The sequence below is a fragment of the Lepidochelys kempii genome, chromosome 13, assembly GCF_965140265.1.
Source record: "Lepidochelys kempii isolate rLepKem1 chromosome 13, rLepKem1.hap2, whole genome shotgun sequence".
NCBI classification, from domain to species: domain Eukaryota; kingdom Metazoa; phylum Chordata; order Testudines; family Cheloniidae; genus Lepidochelys; species Lepidochelys kempii.
In genome coordinates this window covers 28,704,812-28,726,802 of record NC_133268.1, presented here as the reverse complement: position 1 = coordinate 28,726,802, position 21,991 = coordinate 28,704,812, and the positions used below count along the sequence as shown (strand labels likewise).

General features: G+C 43.9%; 1 protein-coding gene across 7 annotated transcripts in view; it reads left to right on the top strand.

The window, feature by feature from the left end:
* The window catches only part of TOX2 (TOX high mobility group box family member 2), a 258,242-nt gene that overhangs the window by 93,265 nt on the left and 142,986 nt on the right, over nucleotides 1–21,991 (top strand). For 6 of the 7 annotated variants that reach the window (XM_073309923.1, XM_073309922.1, XM_073309916.1 and 3 more), the window contains exon 2: nucleotides 2,015–2,080. In XM_073309923.1, coding sequence (XP_073166024.1) covers nucleotides 2,015–2,080 — 66 coding nt within the window. Of the gene's footprint in view, nucleotides 1–807; nucleotides 909–2,014; nucleotides 2,081–21,991 lie in introns of all 7 variants that reach the window. The other variant, XM_073309918.1, reaches the window with a different exon arrangement.

Here is a 21,991-nt window from a genome sequence, read left to right as displayed (position 1 = left end):
GATTCTGAGAGAGCTGTTCCAGCTGATTAACAGGAAAAGTTTTATAGCTCCAAGGTTCTGGAGTCTAGTAACTGGGTTAGTTGTCTGGTGCTGAATGCAAGGGGGGCATGTACATTCTCATTGAGCTGATCGTACAAACGTAGCCAGGTCATTCTCAAGCTGCCTCTGGAACGGACTCATCTTTGACCAGCCACAGGGAGGAGACCTGCTGCAGTCAGAGCCGGAGTGAAAAGGGAATGGCTTCTTGCCAAGTTTCCAGCTGATATAGACAAAGAAAGTTCCCTGCGGGCATGAGGTCTGATTTCCCACAGTGTTACACTGGTGCAGAACTAGAGTAATGCAAAGGTGAATCAGGCCTGCCCAGAGATTCGTAAACTGAAAAGAAGAAACGATTTCTCTGTGCCCTCAAGACATTTTCATTCCAAAGCAATTAAGGCTTCTTCTAGCCAAATATAGGCCTATAGTGAACCTCTCCTCCATATTTTATAAAGACTCTGGTCAATGTGACATGGCCTTATGCCTATAACAAGAGTCTAGAACAGTGCTTCAGAATGCAGGGTGCTTAGCTCGTTAGCTCCTGCTTGTTAATTTGAATTAACAGACCCAGGGCCCACTGTGGTTTGCAGGGTGTGTTGTGTCTTCCAATAGAAGGGAAAAAAGGAATGCTACTCTCCAGGTAACTTTTAGAGATTAACTATTTCGTCAAAAGCCCTTTAAACTGCCATGCTTGCCTCCTCATTGCCGGTTACAATTTGCTGATGAACAGATACCTTCTCCCATTTATAACCTGCCTCTTTTCCCAAACAGCTTCCTACTCAGTGCTCGCGATTATCCTGGTCTTGTAACCATGGAGGCAAGTGTGGTATCAGGAATAGTGATGTCATTGACTGAATCAAGCAGCTCAAAAGGTGCCAGTCTCATGCGTGGATAATGCACGTGTAACAGTGGTTTCGTGTGCGTGACCCTATCTCTCCTGGGTAGCTGGCCCTGGCCAGTTTAGCAGCCGCCTGCTTACACATAGCTAAAGTGGAGCAGTTTTAGCTCTAGTGGCAGAGGCCTGTAATTTGTGCTAAAGATCCTGATTTTGATGGTGTCTGTTTGTGTGGCCTCATAAACCTGGGATCAGTTATTCAAGGAGTATGTAGGAATCATGCCTAGCTAAAGATAATTTTGCACATTCAATGCATGATCTTTGCATCATACATAGTTGCAGTTTTGCTGGCACAGGACTGTGAAGAAGGCTGAATGGGAAAAAGTGTAGCTCTGACTTACACATCTTTGCCATTAGCAGTGGCGAGAAAGGAAATAAGGAATAAAAGATTTGAAGGTTTAGTGTTATTTTTAGTAAGCTCTTAGCCTGGTTAACCTTTGCTCCAACTATGTCTATGGTTTTTGATTTGTATGGTTATGATTAAAATGGTTGGTTAATGATTTTTCTAAAAATTAACACAGCGGTGCTTTGGCATTCTAATCACCGTTAACGTCTCCCTTTATTGGAAAGTATGTATGATCCAGAGCTGTGCTGCAGTGCCGAGCTAAGAGTGTAGCTAGCTTGTCATCATGCTGCAAGTGCAATTTTTATCCCCCTGCTTTCCCTCTGACAAAACCAAACAATTCTGCCTAGCATTTTCCTGAATGGCCTTCCGTGGAGGGGCTTTGTGTGTGAGAGGGCTGGGGGTAACTGAACGAGGTGTCTGAGAGATGGGAGGATTTGGAAAGTCAGTTATTCTCAGTAGGCCGTGGTGCCTTTCAGTACTTTAGTTCTGTTTGGATGGTTCCTTTTTGAGTGTGTACTGTTGGTCTGTTTCAAACTCTCATGTAGCTGAGGTTATAACCTGGGCCCAAAAACCCTAGGCAAGAAGTTGAGTAAACAGTTAGTTGTTTTAAATAACTATTTTGTTCCTCAGATCTTGATTCTCCATGTTGAGGGGGTGGGAAATGCATGGGATCCAAAAAGCCCATCAAGGACAGAGTTCTGCATTTCACTAACTGTCACTTCCTTTTGTCTTTCCAGTTTGACGGAGAGAACATGTATATGGGAATGAATGACAATAATCAGGAGTTCCTATCAGCGAATCAGGTAAGGGTCACTTCGCTTATGTGGGATGTGAAGACACAGAGGGTGGCATTTTCAAAGTGCCTGAGCAATGCAGGAGCAGAAGTCCTATTGACTTTCAGTGGACTTTTTCTCCCAAGTCATTTGACTGCTTTGGAAAGTTCAACCCAGAGAGACACATTCTGCTTTCGTTTCCATCCATGCCACACTGCTGGTGCCAATGAGCTGTCATGAGTGTAACATAGCAGTGTCCATTGTAAACAATGCCAAGTAAAGTTGTGTTAAGTTATTGCATCACAGATTTCATAATAAATCCATGTGAGGATTTCTATCCAGGCACAAAATACTACCAGCTTCCTTGTTCCCGGAAGCTGATTATCTGCTGTCTGGGACAAGGTTACGGTACATTCCTGTTGTTCAGGCTTCTTGCGTACCTCGTCAAGGCTATAAATTTTGATGTAAACAAATGGTAAACTGAAGACAAGAAGAAAAATTGTTTGCCTTCTTGAGAAGTAACGTACATGAGCTTCTCAGATCCATGCAGAGAGAGAGAGAGGCGCTCTGCCATAGGCTTCCCGAGACTGCATGGAATGGTTCTGTTGCACCGGCTCCAGAGGAGAGGGGCTGCTCTTGCTCAAGAGATTTCTGAGAGTGGAAAAGGCATGTATGTTGCAATCGTCAGGTGTTAAAATGACTCAGCAGAAACAAATAAATAGCAAGAGCAGTGTCTTGTGTTTTGAGAACATGGTCACAATAAAATAAATACGCCAGATAAACTTAACAAGCTACCAAAACCCCCAGCCTAGGGTTCACCCTGGGTGTGCAGTCTGACCTCCCCAAAGACAGTCTCCCACCTCAGATTTCCAAGCACCCACTTCATGAGCGCCTGGACAAGGAAAGGGGGAAGCTGAACTTGAGTTAACCCTTCTTTCATTGGGAACTGGATAGTGCTGCTGACGAGCTCAGATTATCCTGTGTTGTCTGATCTCAAAGAGCTTGATCCCACAAGGCTCTGAGCATTCTGGCCCCATTGCAGCAAAGGATTTAAGGTGTGTTTAATTTTAAGCATGTGCATAGTCCCACTGACTTCAGAGCCAGAGCACACAGTGCCTTGCAGGCTGGGAGCCCAGTGGCAGTTCTTGATAGGTGACACATTTCCGAGAGTACTGTGCAGGTTGTGCATGGCAGGACAGGAAGGGGATGTCCCTTTTGATCATCAGTGCTTGTTCTCATTTGACTTGTCCAGGAATTATAAAAGGGCTTCCTCAAAAAGGGCCCCAGCAAAGCGCTGTACACCCACCACGCTTGGACTGTGGGGCTGAAACAGCAAGGGAATTGTCTGTTGCTTATCAGGATCAGATGCAAAAGAACAAATGATTCTCAAATGTCTGAACTGAAGCCACTGGGACTGCAGGTGTTTAGCATCTTTTGGGATGGAGACCAAAGTGTATTAATGGAGTATGAATCATAAGAAGGGCTGGGAGTCCTTGTGTTAGAAAAAACTCGAGGAGCAATAACTTTACATACTAATCAAGAAAGGTCAGAAGCTCCCAGTCCAATGTGCAGCATGACTCACCTGGCCACTTTGAATATGAAATCAGTAATATAGTGTGGGAGAATGGTCTGTACTGGGACCTGAACTGCAGCTAAAAGGAACCATTTGTATTTCCTATTGTAAAGTGATAAAATTTATCTCTCAGACCTTGTGATATCTTGCTTCCTTATTATGAGGATAACATGAGGGAAACCAGAATAAGAAGCACTGCTAAGAGATGATGAGTAAATTTCTCCTCGTAGACAAAGGAGATGACTTTCTCATAAGGAAAGACACATTGTCATGCACTTGGGAATAAGTGTGCAGATTTAAAATAGGAGACGGTTAAAAAAAAAATTAAACCCTTAAATCTAGTAAATAATTAATTCAAATGGAAATTCAAGCCATGTTTTAAAACACAAAATAGAATAATAGAATATCAGGGTTCGAAGGGACCTCAGGAGGTCATCTAGTCCAACCCCCTGCTCAAAGCAGGACCAATCCCCCAAATAAACTTAAAAAAATTAAGACGGAAGAAATTAACTGTGGCTTGACATAGGATCAGCTAAGGGTAACACTAAAATTTCTAAAACACATAACCCTCTCCACCCCTTCTCCTCCCCCAAACAACACCATATCAGCAAAAAACAAAAGGTGATTTCTTATGTCAGTCTGTTGTAAAAGAGAGACCATCCTGGGGGAAGGGCAGGGAGGCTGACTCTTCCATGTCTCACAGGAAAAGCAAAGGAGAGCTTTAAGCTCCACCACTCAGCCTACTGGCTGGCAACATGAGAGGTAGTTTGTGAAGGGTGGGGTATCTTGCCAAGCTCTTTCAATGCTGCAGAGGGTAGCATGCTAGATATGAGGAAGGATGTCGGCGGAGTCAGCGTGATGGGGTTTGTTTTGGAGAGACCAGCATGAAGGTCATGCCTGACTAATCTAATCGCCTTTTATGATGAGATTACTGGTTCTGTGGATGAAGGGAAAGCAGTGGATGTATTGTTTCTTGACTTTAGCAAAGCTTTTGACACGGTCTCCCACAGTATTCTTGTCAGCAAGTTAAGGAAGTATGGGCTGGATGAATGCACTATAAGGTGGGTAGAAAGCTGGCTAGATTGTCGGGCTCAATGGGTAGTGATCAATGGCTCCATGTCTAGTTGGCAGCCGGTATCAAGTGGAGTGCCCCAAGGGTCGGTCCTGGGGCCGGTTTTGTTCAATATCTTCATAAATGATCTGGAGGATGGTGTGGATTTTACTCTCAGTAAATTTGCGGATGATACTAAACTGGGAGGAGTGGTAGATACACTGGAGGGGAGGGATAGGATACAGAAGGACCTAGACAAATTGGAGGATTGGGCCAAAAGAAATCTGATGAGGTTCAATAAGGATAAGTGCAGGGTCCTGCACTTAGGATGGAAGAATCCAATGCACCGCTACAGACTAGGGACCGAATGGCTCGGCAGCAGTTCTGCGGAAAAGGACCTAGGGGTGACAGTGGATGAGATGCTGGATATGAGTCAGCAGTGTGCTCTTGTTGCCAAGAAGGCCAATGGCATTTTGGGATGTATAAGTAGGGGCATAGCGAGCAGATCGAGGGATGTGATCGTTCCCCTCTATTCGACATTGGTGAGGCCTCATCTGGAGTACTGTGTCCAGTTTTGGGCCCCACACTACAAGAAGGATGTGGATAAATTGGAGAGAGTCCAGCGAAGGGCAACAAAAATGATTAGGGGTCTAGAACACATGAGTTATGAGGAGAGGCTGAGGGAACTGGGATTGTTTAGCCTGCAGAAGAGAAGAATGAGGGGGGATTTGATAGCTGCTTTCAACTACCTGAAAGGGGGTTCCAAAGAGGATGGCTCTAGACTGTTCTCAATGGTAGCAGATGACAGAACGAGGAGTAATGGTCTCAAGTTGCAGTGGGGGAGGTTTAGATTGGATATTAGGAAAAACTTTTTCACTAAGAGGGTGGTGAAACACTGGAATGTGTTACCTAGGGAGGTGGTGGAATCTCCTTCTTTAGAAGTTTTTAAGGTCAGGCTTGACAAAGCCCTGGCTGGGATGATTTAACTGGGAATTGGTCCTGCTTCGAGCAGGGGGTTGGACTAGATGACCTTCAGGGGTTCCTTCCAACCCTGATATTCTATGATTCTAAGGGATGTGCTGCCATCCAGGAAGGGAGGTCAATGGCAGCATGGTTAAGGAGGCAGAGGGGTAATTAACAGTTCCTGTGTGCAGCGCTATATGTGTCTGTTAGCGTTCTGTATGGTGCTCTGTCAGTCCAGTCTGGGGCCTCGTAGCCTGACTTGCATGATAGCTCAGCTGCCTTTTCCACCTTTTCTTTCCTGCTGGGGAGAATATTTTTCTCTCTGGGGCCCGCCAGCTTGTAAGCTGAGCTGCGAGAAAGCTCAGGGCTCGTGGTGTCCTTTGCTCCTGACTTTGCCAGCAGGACCTCTTTCAGCTGCTCTCCTTGGCACACCTGTTGGGACAACTTTGTGGCTCTTATTTGCTTTCCTGTTATTGCCTCTTCTCTTTGCTCTTTTTTATTGCAGCCCTATAAATTGACATTTTCCCAGTCAATCTGCATGGGAAGGAGGAGAGCACAGTTAGTGTCTTCCCTGAATTAATCTGCAGAATCATTTTGGGCTCCCATTCTGATGCCTCTAGAGAGAAGCATATTCCCCCTGTCTGCAAAGCCCACCCTTGCTCTATGGCACCATGCTTATTCCTCCTGGGCTGCTCGGTTCCCTCGCACTGGGGCATACAGGACTAGAGAGGGCTGGGAGGGACATAGGTGGGGTAACAGGGGAAGGCATGTATGAGAAGAGGCAACAGGAGAAAGGAGTGGGAGAGACGAGGGGAAAGGAGGAAGCCAAGAGGCAAAGGGGGCAGGGGTAAAACCAAGAGAAGCATCATGGGAGGTGGGGAGGCACCTGTCAGAGACACAGCAGGATGTGAAGTGGACATGCACTGTGGTAGGGACATGCTCTGCCCCTGCTGCACGATGACCTCCTCCTGTGGATAGGGGGAAAGAAATACACACCAAATGGGTGAAGATGAGGCTGCTCCTGGGTCCAGAGCCCCTGTAATGCTTTGCAGTACTCAGAACCAGTGAAGAGGAGGAGCTGGTGGGACAAGGATAAGGAGGGTGAGACTGCAAGTGAAGGAAGCAAAGCCCATGAGCCTCTGTGGGAGACCTGGAGAGGGCTAGGAATTGCAGAAAGAGCACTTCCCACTGCTCCTGTGCTATAGTGAACTTTGGCTCATTCCTCCCCACGTGGCGTTGCCCTGTCCTAAATAAGCTGCATTCTCATCAATAGCCAGACAGACCACTGGCCATGTGTTTTGCAGCAACGAGAGTTATTATGCAGATCCTGAGGCAAATGCATCTGGGGCCATGGGAAGCTACATGGTGACCAGTTTCACCATCACCACTTGCCTGTACCTTACATCTCATGCATCCTCCAGAGGATCTTGGCCCTGAAAGTCCTGTCCCAGCTTGGACAGGCACAATGCAAAGTTTGGGATGGAGTCTCTGGAGCCACTCTCTTTTCTGGATCTTCCAGAGTCCTGGTTGGGGATCTAGAAGGCATCTCCCTATGATTTTGCAGCCCTGGGGGCCAGCAGTCCATACTGACTGACAGGGAGGAGTAGTGGACCTGGAAGAAGGAAGGCGCGAAGAGCACAAGGCAAAGTATCGGGTTACTGGTACAGACATTATCCTGCCAGTGCTGGTGTTAAGCCTCCAAGCATGTCCAGTGGGGTGGGTGCTCATGCAGTCCGTCGCTGCTCACTGCCCTGCTCCTGAGCCCATTACTAATCCTTGCTGGGGGGGGAGAAGAGAGCAGGGATAGAAGCAGGGTGGAAGGAGTGTGAGAAATTCGGTCCCTGAGAGCATCCCCATGTTACTGTGAGGTTTCATAGCATATTCCAGAGTTGCCAAAAGGAGCTTTACCTGCTGTGTAATGGCAGCAGTTATTCCCTATTCCCAGCTTCCACCCTCATTAGTCGCTAGCCCTGCCATTGTTTACTTTCACATGATTGCTTGTTTACCTAAGAGTGTTTTATTACACTGGCCATGACTTCATTACTAACGACACAAGGGTTCTATTACAGTGAGCGCTCCAGACATTATTTAGTGTTTGCCAAGCACATTACAAGTTCAGGAGCACAGCTCCAGAATCACATTTGAGAGACAGGTAAGTCACCACCGCAGGTATAGCTTTATAGCATGCAGTGGGACACCATTCAGAACCCACGCTCCTTGGGGATCAATAGAAACCATAGTTACTAATTGTAGCATCCATTACGTTATAACCAGTGGATCTGGTTTTTTCTTCATTTCCTGTTCTGAACTTTTACATAGTGCCACTGTGCACTGTAAGGCACGGCTTCCATTCGAGGAGAGACTAAAAAGATCAGGGCTGTTCAGCTTAGAAAAGAGATAACTAATGGGGAATATGCAAGACGTCTATAAAAGCATGACTGGTGTAGAGACAGTGAATAAGGAAGTGTTATTTACCCCTTCCCAAAACACAAGAACCAGGGGTCACCCAATGAAGTTAATAGGCAGCAGGTTTAATACAAACAAGAAATTATATCTTTTCACACAACATACAACTAACCCATGGAACTGATTGCCCTGGGAATTTGTGAAGGCCAGAAGTATAACTGGGTACAAAAAAGAACTGGATAAGTTTAATGAGGGATACGTTCATCAATGGCTATTAGCCAAGATGGTCAGGGATGCAACTCTAAACCTCTGACTACTGGATGCCAGGAGTGGAAGGTGGATGGATCATTTCATAATTGCCCTGTTCTGTACAGTCCCCTTGAAGCTCTGGTATGGGCCACTATTGGAGACATACTACTGGGCAAGATGGACCATAATCTGACCCAATATGGAAGCTCTTATGTTCTTACCGTAGATGCTGCGTTCCATCTCAGAGGTGACTGCACATCAGTGATGGTCAGAGTATATCGTTTGGACCAAATTAATCAGTGACACCTGAGAAATTCTAAATTAATGGATTTTCTGTTTTATTGACCACAAAAGCTAATTTTGGGCAGGAAAATTTTGCTTAAACATATGGGCTAGATTTTCTCTGTTACCCCAGTTTTATGCTGGGGTTACTTTGTGAAATCCATTGAAATCAATGTAGTTACTCCAGTCCAGGATTAGGCTAGCGGGATGCAGTTGAGAATCTGGCCCTATATGTCTGTGGTGGTTAAGAACTAACTCTCTTTTTTGCTTACATGCTGTAGCTAATATTTAAAGTGCAGTGTTGTACTTTCCTGCGCTTTTGTTCCAAAATACCACCTGGCGATTAGATTTACGATTCAATCATTTTTCTGTTGAACGTAATGGCTGTTAGCCTTTTAGATTTAAATGGCCTCCATGTGTAGTGTTTGTAACTGCAATTTGATGATGATAAAACTTTGCTCTTTTTTAGCACTTTCTATCCAGGAATTTCAAAGTGCTTTACCAACCATTAATTAAGCCTCTCAACCTCTTCCTTTCCCATCAGGTAGATACAGTTGGGGATATTGAGACAACTGGGGACACTGACATAGAGAGATTAAGGGGCCTGATTCTGTGATAAGCAGCCCCAGTAACGGGTTGCATATCTTCAGCTCCTGTGACTCAGCACCTTGCAGAATTGTGTCCTGAGTACTTTTCTAAAGTCTCTCAGCAGTAAAGCGAGGCTCAGAGCCCAATTCCCTATTCTAACTGTGTGTACACTTCTTTCCTTCTGAGCGGTAGCACGTTCCAGAGCTGCTATTTTATATAAACAACAGCAATGTACATTTTAAAGCTCACCGATCCACTAATTCCCTGAACCTTATGTTTGAAAGATTCGCTCCCAGGCTATTCATTATATGTCATGTTTTCATGCCAGAAAGAGGCTGTCTCAGTGGAGAACTAAACCCATGAACATGGAGGCGTACAGCATAATAGAAATGCTGACAGACCCCTAGCCACAGTGGTAGAAACTGCTCCATGAGAATAATTCCTGTTGTTCAATCAAACATGAGGGACATATGACCCCAGAAATGAGTCAAATGCGAAATGTAATTCAACCCCCAACAGGGGCCGTGGTATTAATTCCACTTGACATCTGATCAAACGACTGTGGACATTTGACCCCTGAGATGAGTGAAGTATCTATTGTGTCCGATAAAGATGGTAGAGTGTCATTCTTTACCCTTGTCAGTTTTCTTTTTTTGAACCGAAGAGTAGCTAAATAATGTAAAATCCTGAGGAATGTACAGGTAGGTTACCAGTCATCCAGTGTACTGTGCAAAATAAGACAGAAGTGGGACTATAATTAAAAAACAAATGGAGAGACTAGTGAAGCAATGTGAATGCTTGTGAAAGCAAAGGTTAAGAAATTCGGAATGCAGTTTGATACGTATATAAGGCTGGTTGGGTTGGTATTCATGGTCTTTTCCACTTACAGTGAGAATTTAAAGCGCATTACAAACATTAACTAACTAAAGCTCACAGTACCCTTTAATGACAGGTTTCAGAGCAGCAGCCGTGTTAGTCTGTATCCGCAAAAAGAAAAGGAGTACTTGTGGCATCTTAGAGACGAACAAATTTATTTGAGCATAAGCTTTCGTGAGCTACAGCTCACTTCATCAGATGCATTCAGTGGGGGGTTATTGTCTCCATATAATAGATGAGTAAACAGGCACAGTGAATAACTTGCTCGAGATCACCTGTAGTGAAGCAATGGCAGAACTGTGAATAGAATCAGACCTTGGCCTGCCTACTTATGCAGTTTCTCTCACCTCATGCATGTTAGTCAGAGCAGTACAGTCTAATTTGTAGATACACTAGGCTACAATGCAGATCAATGGAAAGGGGCTCTTCATGCATCCTACTGGAGATGGTAAGAGGTGTTTTATAGGGATGATTCTACCTTGTCTTGTTGGGGACAGCAATATGATCCGTTCTGTCTTCACCTGGCTCTTGAATGAGTGAAGCGAGTCTTTTTTTTTTTTTCCCCCTCCTCCTGTTAGTGAGACAGAGAAAAATACCAAAAGCTTTGCTGAGTTTGAAATTGAGACGGTTTGGCCAGGTTCTCTCTTGCCACCTTGTCTTTACCTGCTGGCTAATTGGGCACTGGATGGTAAGAGAGTTTTAAAGGAGGAAGGGTGTTACAGATTGGCACCGGGCACCCCGATCACAGATACGATACGTAATAATGTTGTAAAGCAGCCTGAGTGCTCCAGCAGTGCGATGCTATAAAATACCATCATTGCGACTAGTGTAGCCTGTCTACACATAGCTTATAGCAATTCAACTACATCAGTTCCTACACCGGTTACATTGGTACACCCCTCCCTGCGGCTGCAGGTATACTGCTGTAAAGGGGTTTATATCCGTACAGTTTAGTTTAAAAAGCGATACCGACATAAGCAGCTTCTTTTACTGGTAAAACTGCATCTGCCTTAGGGATCGTACTGATTTAACTATATCAGTTTAGAAAACATTATAGTTAAATTGGTACAAAAGCTTTGTATAGATGGGCCCCAATCTTCACAGTAATGCTATTTTGATAGCATTGCACTGCTGCGGCACTCATGCTGCTTTCCAACGTACCAAGAAACGTAAGAGCTTAGTATTTAAGAACTGCATTTGTGCATAACAAATTGCACAGGGAAGTCTGATCTGGAAGTATGAGATTTCTGTAACTGCACCACAATTTTGGTAACTAATGTACAGATTAGATGCAAAATGCTGAAAATCTGGGGTTGGGTGAAAATAATCTCCTTTCAGAACATGAATTGCACAAGTCCGCTTGTGAAGACACTTGATTTCACAAATCCACTTATTTTCTGTTAGTTAGTATGTTTACTGTTTGGGCCCAATTAATCATTGGTGTAAGTTGGAGCACCTCATTCAAAGTCAATAGAATTGCACCCATTTATACCAGTAATAAATTTGGCCCTAAAGGAATCTGTGTGTGTATATGTGTTACTGTGTATATAAAATAAAGGCCAGAATTTTATCTCACTTAGTGTAAATCAGGATTAAAAAATGTCAGTGGAGTTACACTAATGGAGACCTGGCTTAGGTGAGAACAGAATCGAGCATATATCTATAGAGAGAGACTTGGATAGATATAGTGTGTGTGCACACGCATGTGCATATAAATAAAATTGGGATGAGTGTGTGTGTGTGTGTACACGGTGTGAATGTGTAGAAATCAACATCTCTCTACTGTATCTATTTGCATAATCTTTAAACTTTGGTCTGTATTAGTCATAACAGATGCAGTATCTCACTGATCTTGGGGGGCAAATGGTCAGGGTTGTTTGATCAGATGTCAAGATGCATTACCATCATGGCCTCTGTTGGGTGTTGAATTACAACTTGTATTTGACTCATTTCTTGGGTCAAAACGTCCCTCTTATTTGACTGAATGACAGAAACTGTATAATTTGTATATATCCCTGAGCCATACGGGTCTCGGTGCCGCTATAATGTGTTTTATAAAGGCACAGCTGTCGTGGTGACTTATTTAAAATGGGAATTTGAAGCAGTGTTCTTGCCATTTAATGCCGTCATTCAGGGTTACGCAGCTTTTATTAAATAATAAATAACATTTAGAACACTCATTTTAACATAACAATAGTTTTGCTAGTAATGAAGAATTGGCCATCACAGTAAAACTGAGTTTGGTAAACAAGCAATAATGTAAAAGTAAATAATAGCATAATTAGAGACTAGTGAGGATACCAGGAACTTCCCCATATATTGCTGGTATTACAGATTAGACGGAGATAGCTTTGGCAACCCGAGATTATAAAATGTGCTGTAAAACTTTGTGATGATGGTGATGCACTACACTTCCTCCCCTAAAGACCCAGTCTCAACTGAATTGTAACAGAATGTCAACAGAAGAGTTGTATATAAAGTAAGACTGGACTGTGGGCAGATATATACAGTGAGCCCACTCCACACCAGAGCCTTAGGGCTTGTTTACAGGGCCCCAAAGTGCGGACTATGAGGAGAGTTGCAGCACATGCTAATGTGTTGTGCTGTAACTGCCCTGTATAGACCCTGCTATTGCAAGCTAGGTACCCGGTAGTTCATGCTAGCAGGGTCTACACAAGGCAGTTCCAGTGCAACACTTCAGTGTGTGCAACAACTCACCCCAATAGTCCACACTGCAGCATGGTGTCGGCAGCATGAATCAGCCAACAACACAGACCCTGAACGCATTCAGAACTGCCACCAGCATCATAGCATCGCAGTAACACTGGGAGAGAAAAGGTAAAGAAGCATAACAGGAGGAAACCCAGGAGTGTTTCCACGTGTGTGTTCCTACTGAAGAGGAAGGAATACAGTTACCCCCACACACATAGACTTCCCCCCAACCGCCCTCCCCCCCGCCAAAAATAGGAAGATCATCAAACAAGGGTCCAGGCACCACAAAGGAACATAGAGGCGCTTCAATCAGGAGGGCTTAATTGATGAACTGCACCTGTGACTGACGCATGCCAAATGAAGAATGGGGAGGCGTTTCCGTTCATTACAATGAGAAATGATGGAGGGTAAGAAAGAAGGGGAAAGCTATATGAGGAGGGGGAGAGAAAAGAGAGAACAAGAGGAAGAGTTCAACTCTGAGCCTGCACTTCCTTTATAGAACTTTCCTTCATCTCCACAGACCATTTTTTCTTCCTCCATTTCTTCCCTGCTCTTTGTTCTCTTTCTCTTTTTCTTCCTCTACATAGCAGAAACTGGTCCCAGATTTATGCACCTGTAGTTTGCTGCTGTACTGCCCAGGTCAGCCACACCCAACATGTCATCGGCTCTGCAGGATACTTCGCTTTGGGATCAGAGTTGTTCCCCATTGCCATGGTTTGCCAAGGACCTGTCGTTACACAGCCGTTCCTCTGGCAAGGCTGTTCCTCTAAAGTGTGATTTTTTTTTTTTGGCCTTCCCAGCTGGCAGCTGTCCCCCGGACAGTTTCTTTCGCCCTCAGTGCTGCTCTGCCTCTCTTGCCTGCACTGATTAGTTATTCAGTGTTGCTTCCTGTGCTTGGGGTGAATGCTGTGTATGAAAGTTAGGGATCTGTACAAACAACCAGTACCAGGGGTAGTGTGTTTATCACTGCTCCCTTTCAGAACTTGAAAGTCAAAGGCGTTTGAGAAGCATTTGCATGAACATTGTTCCTTAGCCTAAGAACATTGGAAATGGGCTGATTGGTTAGTTAAACAGACTCCCCGATCATGGATAGGACTGGAACAGTGACTGCAGATAGGCAGTCAGAGGCAGGGCACGGATTAGCTGTTACTTCAACTCTGTGAGTGCGTAGGAGGAGAGAGTCATGTATGCAGAGACTAGAGGGTAATAGGGGGGTGTTGGGTGGAAGGTAGAAGGGGAGAGGGCATTGGCTTTCTCTCCTGTTAACATATCAGCCTTGGATGCTCTGAGCATTACTACATGGGCACTGGTCCTGGGTAGCTTCTGGTAAGGGGAGGGGAAAAAATTCTGAGCCACCATGTGCTGAAGGAGGAGCAGAGCCGGGGCTGTAGCAATGTTTAGTCCAGTGGGCTAGGGTTCGGGATACTCCATTGTCACAGAAAGAGAAAAACTGTTAGAGAAAGATTTGACCATCCATCGCTTTTGGGATGGTGCAGTCCTACACCCATTAGAGGGAAGGAGAAAGGGTGCATTTAACAATAAAAGAAGAAATACAATCAATATACGGGTTTTATTCGACGTGGGAGCAGGTGTGCTGAGCAGCCAAATATACACAGCAGTGCTGCAGCTGGACAGTGAAATGGGAATGGCTATGCCAGTCCAGGCCACCTGCAAGCAGCAGACACTTCCCAACTCCTGTGACTAAAGCTCCAGCAATGGACTCTTACCCTCCTTCCTTATTGTCACAGATCTTCGGCTCTTTGAAATATCCTTCTGTTTCCAAACATGACACACAAATGCCAATGCTTATATGCATGCCAGGACACATGTATGTCCCCAATACATACCAGAGAGACACGGTGAGTGAGGTAATCTCTTTTCTTGGACCAGGACTGACATGGCTACGACTCCGCTGCACCCAGTAAATACCAGCAGTCCATTTACTGCTGATACGTAGGTGTTACTAGGTGCAAGTAAGATGAATTCGGTATCCTTGCCAAGACTTCAGTGCTGACACAGATCAGGGGTTTCCTCCAGCCCTTTCGGTGTTAGCTGTTGACAGATGACACTGCTCATTTGATAACGCTGTTGTAAGAAACCAAGAGACTCTCTGCATGTATGAGTGACAGCTAGAGGTGACCCTTATTTTGAATCTTGCTCTATTAAAGAGTGAACAGTAGATAAATACAGGAAAAGTAAAGGTTTCAGAGTAACAGCCGTGTTAATCTGTATTTGCAAAAAGAAAGTAAAGTGGTCCATGATGCTATGAGAAGGCTTCTTGGCATGATTTCCATTCAAGGCTCCTGATGAATTTTCAGCCTCCCATGCCATTTAATGAGTCTCAGGGACCTGAGTTTGTGTAAACTTCTGGGGGAAGTGGCAGTCTTTCATAATCTTTGTAATCCATTGGTTTTAGCTACTTAAAGAAGACACGGGTCAGAGGAACATCAACCAGATTGTTTTAAAAAAAACCCTGATGTTATCATAGTAGGCTTCGAAGAGTAGGCTGTTTGTCCTACTGGCTTGTTGATTTCTTGGTGATTCTAAATGTAAGCCAATATTCTATCAACTTCCTTGGCTTGACTGTCTTGCTTCACTGAAGTGCATGAATGAGATGAGCAGCGTGTTCTCCTTTGCTTTTATCCTTCGCAAGTTTTGTATTTATGAGGTTCGTGATGAACAACAATTTGGTTATAATGCATCTTACAAATAAAAGTCATGACAATAAAATAGCCAACCATTATTGTTATAATAAAAAGAACTAATATGCAAAGTTCCTAATTGAAAGAGTGAAAAATTAATTTTATTTAGATTGGGTGGGGATATATTTAGAATTCCATGATGAACAAAATGTTAACACAAAGTTAGTTACATGGTTAATAAATGCAATATCAAGAAGAAGTCAAGAAATGCAAAAGTAAAGGTTGAACAGGGAGTCTTACCTCTGCCCCCTTGTGTGCGTGCATTAAAGGTACACTCTTCACTGTTCATATGCTATTTTTCAAATTCTACTGTATAATTTTTATGCTGTGTTGGAGGATCAAAAACAGAGGAGCTTTATCAACAGACTACAGGAGACACACCAGAATATGTGAAATGCCCTCCTCAGCAGACTATGCAGCAACAATATCATAAACTGTATTTTAAAAATGAGGAAAATAATGTTATATTGAGGTTAGTGGAATAAGCAGCTAATATAGATCCGTCCAAACAGGAGTAATATTGAGATGAATGCAAGTACAAGTGAAGATCTAAGCTCCTGAATTTTGTATGAGCTTCTATCTGCCAATTAAATGTTTTTGAGGGTACAGCCAGGAAGGCATTACGGTAATTTAGCCTGATAGCAATGAAGGTTTTGGAAGTAGAAGCATCCATATCTGGGTGTAAGATTGGCTATATTGTTTAAATGGGGAAAAATTACCTTGGTGTTACAGTAGAATAAACATTGTCTTCAACCCCTAGGTCTCAAAGAACTCCTGCATTGTTAACAGTAGGGCTGTGTTTGAAAGAACAGCCACAATGTCTCACAGGACGAAAAGATAATGTAACTGAACAGCTCCTGGAGCCAAAAGGAATAGTCTCTGTTTCTACTGCAGTTACTGTGGGGGAAAATAGCATCAAATACAATTGTAGATATCTGAGAAGAAGTCAGATGGTACAGAGAGTGCCTTGTAGGGACAGAAGGCTGTGACGAGCAATATATTGTGGCTGAAATTCATCTGTGGACAGGTGGACACATACATTTCACCAATCTGCCTAGGTCCCCATTTGACACCAGCTGGATCAGGAACAACAACAATGGGAAGAGTGAAACTCTGGGTACTTGAAAGTAAATAACAGCCGCAAACTGTTAATGACCTTGAATTAGAGATCTGACCAAGACCACTGCAGTGTCTGTTTTTATATATATATAAAACAGTATATATATTGACCCAAGAAACTCCCTTGCTCTAGTTGTTCAAAAGAGTAGGGTTCCCCCCCCCCCAGAACTTGCCAAAAATCTCTAATTTGAATCAGGACAAAGACAGAATTTTTTGACCCAACCTTAAGAAGCATCAGTACCATGTGGCAGAGCCAAAAGCAAGGTTGTATATGCTCATCAGTGAATTCTGTGGGAGGTGTGGGATATTAGTGTAATAAAGCTGCACTTCAAAAATATCTCAGGGACTAAATAGAATGAAGCGAGTTCAAGAGATAACGCTAGAATTGAAGCAAATCTTCCTTCTAATGAACAATGTACTGTTATGAAGATGCTTTCTGGGATTGGAGGTGCTGGGTTCAGGTGCTGAAGGAGTTGGACACCGGTCTCAAACAGTTAGAAAAGTAGTCACCTACTATCCACACAAGAAACTGAGGGTATGTCTACATTACAAAATTAGGTTGCTATTATAGAAGTCGATTTTTAGAAATTGATTGCGTATGTCCACACTAAGTGCATTAAGTCGGCAGAGTGCGTCCTCACTACCATGGCTAGCATCGACTTACGGAGCAGTGCACTGTGGGTATCCCACAGTTCCCGCCGTCTCCGCCGCACATTTGAATTCTGGGTTAAGCTCCCAATGCCTGATGGGACAAAAACATTATCACGGGTGGTTTGGGTACATGTCGTCAGTTGCCCCTCCCTCCGTGAAAGCAATGGCAGACCATCATTTCGCTCCTTTTTTCCACACTCCATCCCCAGACACGTTAACAGACTTTTCCAGTAGCTGTAATGGCCGTGAATGCATCCCAAGTCTTCAGGGCAAATAAATCATTAAACACGCTTGCTTTTAAACCATGTATTATATTTACAAAGGTACACTCACCAAAGGTGCCTTCTACCGCTTCATGGTCTGGGAGCCCGCCTTGGGAGGGTGTTGGCTTCAGGGTGATAAACCAGTTCCTGGCTGTCGGGGAGAACGGTTTCTCCGTTTGCCTGCTGTGTGCTCTCCTCCTCCTCCTTCTCCTCCTCCTCATCTTCCTCGTCACCAAAATCTTCATCCCTGTTGCATGAGACTCCCCCCTTGCAGGTGTCCACAAACAGGGGTAGGTTAGTGGTAGGGCCCCCCCCTAGAATTGCATGCAGCTCATCATAGAAGCAGCATGTCTGGGGCCCTGACCTGGATCAGCCGTTTGCCTCTTTGGTTTTTTGGTAGGCTTGCCTGAGCTCCTTAATTTTCACACGGCACTGCTGCAGGTCCCTGTTGTAGCCTCTGTCCATCATGCCCTTGGAGATTTTTGCAAATATTTTGGCATTTCGTCTTTTGGAACGGAGTTCTGATAGCATGGATTCATCTCCCCATACAGCGATCAGATCCAGTACCTTCCATTTGGTCCATGCTGGAGCTCTTTTGTGATTCTGGGACTGCATGGTCACCTCTGCTGATGAGCTCGCCTTGCTGGCCAAACAGGAAATGAAATTCAAAAGTTCCCAGGGCTTTTCCTGTGTACCTGGGTAGTGCATCTGAGTTGAAAGCGCTGTCCAAAGCGGTCACAATTGAGCACTCTGGGATAGCTCCTGGAGGCCAATACCGTCGAATTGCATCCACACTACCCCAAATTTGACCCGGCGATGTCGATTTCAGCGGTAATCCCATCGTCGGGGAGGAGTACAGAAATCGATTTTAAGAGCCCTTTAAGTCGACAAAAATGGCTTCGGGTGGACGGGTGCAGGGTTAAATCAATCTAACGCTGCTAAATGACGCTGCAAGGGACGTTTCACCGACATTAAAGTGGGATGGCTGGAAAAGGTACATGATGCTCGCATCTTCAGGAACTCTGGTCTGTTTGAACAGCTGCAGGAAGGGACTTACTTCCCAGACCAGAAAATAACTGTTACTTTTCAACATCCCTTGTGATCCACCAGTGCTGCTAAATTTGACCTAAACTCGTAGTGTAGACCAGGGCTGAGAATTCTTTGCAACATGACAGAGGGATGGACAAAGATTACCAAATCTGCAGGAAGGAAAACATACCAAGCAGTACATAATTTTCATGAATCTTGTGAATTAACTCCAAATTGTAGAGCTTGTGTAACTCCACTGGCTTGGGTGGTAGAATCAAATCGTGTTAGGATGTTTAGAATTAAAGACCCGTGATTGCTCTTGACATGAGGGCATGATTCTTCAGATTGTTTATTCTTGAAGAACCATCAGGAAACAGTAACTGGAGTCTTCACATGGGTTAGGTGTGTCAGGTGAACAGAGAATCTAAGGTTTGTGGAGACCCCCAAATATCAGGCAAAACTTTGGGAAGAGGTGACTCAAGAAGTGCCAACGAAATTGAAAAACAAAAGTCTTCTTAATGGCAGAGAGGTAAAAGGCTTTCTCTGAGAGTAAGCTCCAATAGATAGGGGCATTAGAGAAAACTGGGGACTTGTTTCTCTTAACACAGCGGTGTAAATCAAGAGTAGTTCATGAAGTTGCACCGGTATAAAACCAGTATATGTAAGAGGAGAATCAGGAAAGGAATAATGTAATAATGTTTAGAAGTTCTTAGAGACAGTGGGACAAATTCACCACTGGTGTGAATAAGTGCATTTTCTTTGGCTTGATTGGAATTGCAGCCTCATAAAACAGTGGTCATTTTGGCCCAATAAGATTAGAGATGGAAAATAGACTGAGAATATTAGTATGGTTGCAAGAATGCAAGATTAAGGACAATCTGTTAGGCAAACTCTGGAGTAGAGGTCTGATTCAAATATGGCTGAGAATGGGGCATACAGGCTTCAATCAATATTTTGGAACTCTAGGACATGACTACTGATCAGCAGGGAGGGGGGGAGAGAGTGGATTTAAGACAAAGGCCCTGGTCTTCTGTTGCTGTGAACTGGCATTGTTCCATTGACGGCTGTGGTGGAGGTACACTGTTTTATGCCAGCTGGGGAGCTGATCCATTGACTTCAGTGGAGCTGCACTGATTTACACCAGCGGAGAATCTGGCCCCATGTTCTGAAAAGATACAGAGATAAATGACTAGTAGATGTAAACAAAAGGCAGGAGCCATGAGGAAGTTGGGGAAAACGCTCCAAAGATGTACAACTAGCAAAAGTTGAGAGAAATCCTGCTTAATACAGCTTCCTTCATTGGCTGGACCTTAAATCCAAGGAATTTTATTATGGAAGAATTGGAACCTAAGAGGAAAAGACTCAGTTGCGAGGTATATTATATGCTACAATAACCAAACCTTTGTCAGCCTCAAAATATCCGGATGCTTGCAGATCTAGCACTTAGATAAGAAAAGGTGCTTATAAGGTTCCAGAATTGTACATTTGCTATGCAAGTTAGAAGGAGAATATGAGGGGCAATAATACTCTCTTAGAGTGCTAGGAAACACACCTGAGATTTGGCTGAACATACAAGAGTAAATGTCATAATTAGGGATCTTTTGGTGTTGGTGAAGGACACCTAGCATGGATCAGAGCTGGAATGTCTGTTTGTCCTGTAGTACTGCTGATCTAGAAACTCCAAAAACTGATGAAGATGACATACAAAAAAGCTGAATCAGTGAAGATCAACTCACCAATGACAGGTTTCAGAGTAACAGCCGTGTTAGTCTATATTCGCAAAAAGAAAAGGAGTACTTGTGGCACCTTAGAGACTAACCAATTTATTTGAGCATAAGCTTTCGTGAGCTACAGCTCACTTCATCGGATGCATACTGTGGAAACTGCAGAAGACTTTATATATACACAGAGACCATGAAACAATACCTCCTCCCACCCCACTCTCCTGCTGGTAATAGCTTATCTAAAGTGATCGCTCTCCTTACAATGTGTATGATAATCAAGTTGGGCCATTTTGATTATCATACACATTGTAAGGAGAGTGATCACTTTAGATAAGCTATTACCAGCAGGAGAGTGGAGTGGGAGGAGGTATTGTTTCATGGTCTCTGTGTATATAATGTCTTCTGCAGTTTCCACAGTATGCATCCGATGAAGTGAGCTGTAGCTCACGAAAGCTTATGCTCAAATAAATTGGTTAGTCTCTAAAAGCCACAAGTACTCCTTTTCTTTTTGCGAACTCACCAATGGTATCCCATAACATACAGCGTCTCTAGTAGTTCTGAAAACTTTGAAATCACTGCATGCCCCTAGAGCACAGCTGAAATATTTTGTGGTCAATAGGATACAGGGGATGATGCTGTACTGAAAGCAGGAAAAGTGCAGTAAGCCTTGAAATAATGCACCCTCCAAGGAAGCAGATCACCTTAGAAACATAGGTGTAATATTTATAATAAAGGCCTCTTCTCTGCTTTTAAGCCCACTTACTGCACCTCTAAAGTCAGTTATTGCTGCTTCCCAGACTATGCTTTATTTTTCTTTAACAGTGACAGTCACTTCAGACAAATATCAGGGGGTAGCCATGTTAGTCTGTATCCACAAAAACAACGAGGAGTCCGGTGGCACCTTAAAGACTAACAGATATATTTGAGCATAAGCTTTTGTGGGTAAAAACCTCACTTCTTCAGATGCATGGAGTGAAAGTTACAGATGCACACATAAATATACTGACACACAAAGAGAAGGGAGCTACCTCACAAGTGGAGAACCAGTGTTGACAGGGCCAATTTGATCAGGCTGGATGTAGTCCACTCCCAACAATAGATGAGGAGGTGTCAATTCCAGGAGAGGCAAAGCTACTTCCGTAATGAGCCAGCCACTCCCAGTCCCTATTCAAGCCCAAATTAATGGTGTTAAATTTGCAAAGGAATTTTAATTCTGCTGTTTCTCTTTGAAGTCTGTTTCTGAAGTTTTTTTGTCCAAGCACAGCTACTTTCAAATCTGTTATAGAATGTCCAGGAAGATTGACGTGTTCTCCAACTAGCTTTTGTACGTTACCATTCCTGATGTCCGATTTGTGTCCATTTATTCTTTTATGTAGGGACTGTCCAGTTTGGCCAATGTACATGGCAGAGGAGCATTGCTGGCACATGATGGCATATGTAACATTAGTAGACATGCAGGTGAATGAGTCTCTGGTGTGGCTGATGTGGTTTGGTCCTCTGATGGTGTCACTAGAGTAGATATGGGGACAGAGTAGGCAACAAGGTTTGCTACAGGGATTGGTTCCTGGGTTAGTGTTTCTGTGGTCTGGTGAGTATTTGCTTCAGGTTGAGGGGCTGTCTGTAAGCGAGGACTGGCCTGTCTCCCAAGGTCTGTGAGAATGAGGGATCATTTTCCAGGATAGGTTGTAGATTATTGATAATGTGCTGGAGAGGTTTTAGCTGGGGGCTGTGCGTGATGGCCAGTGGTATTGTG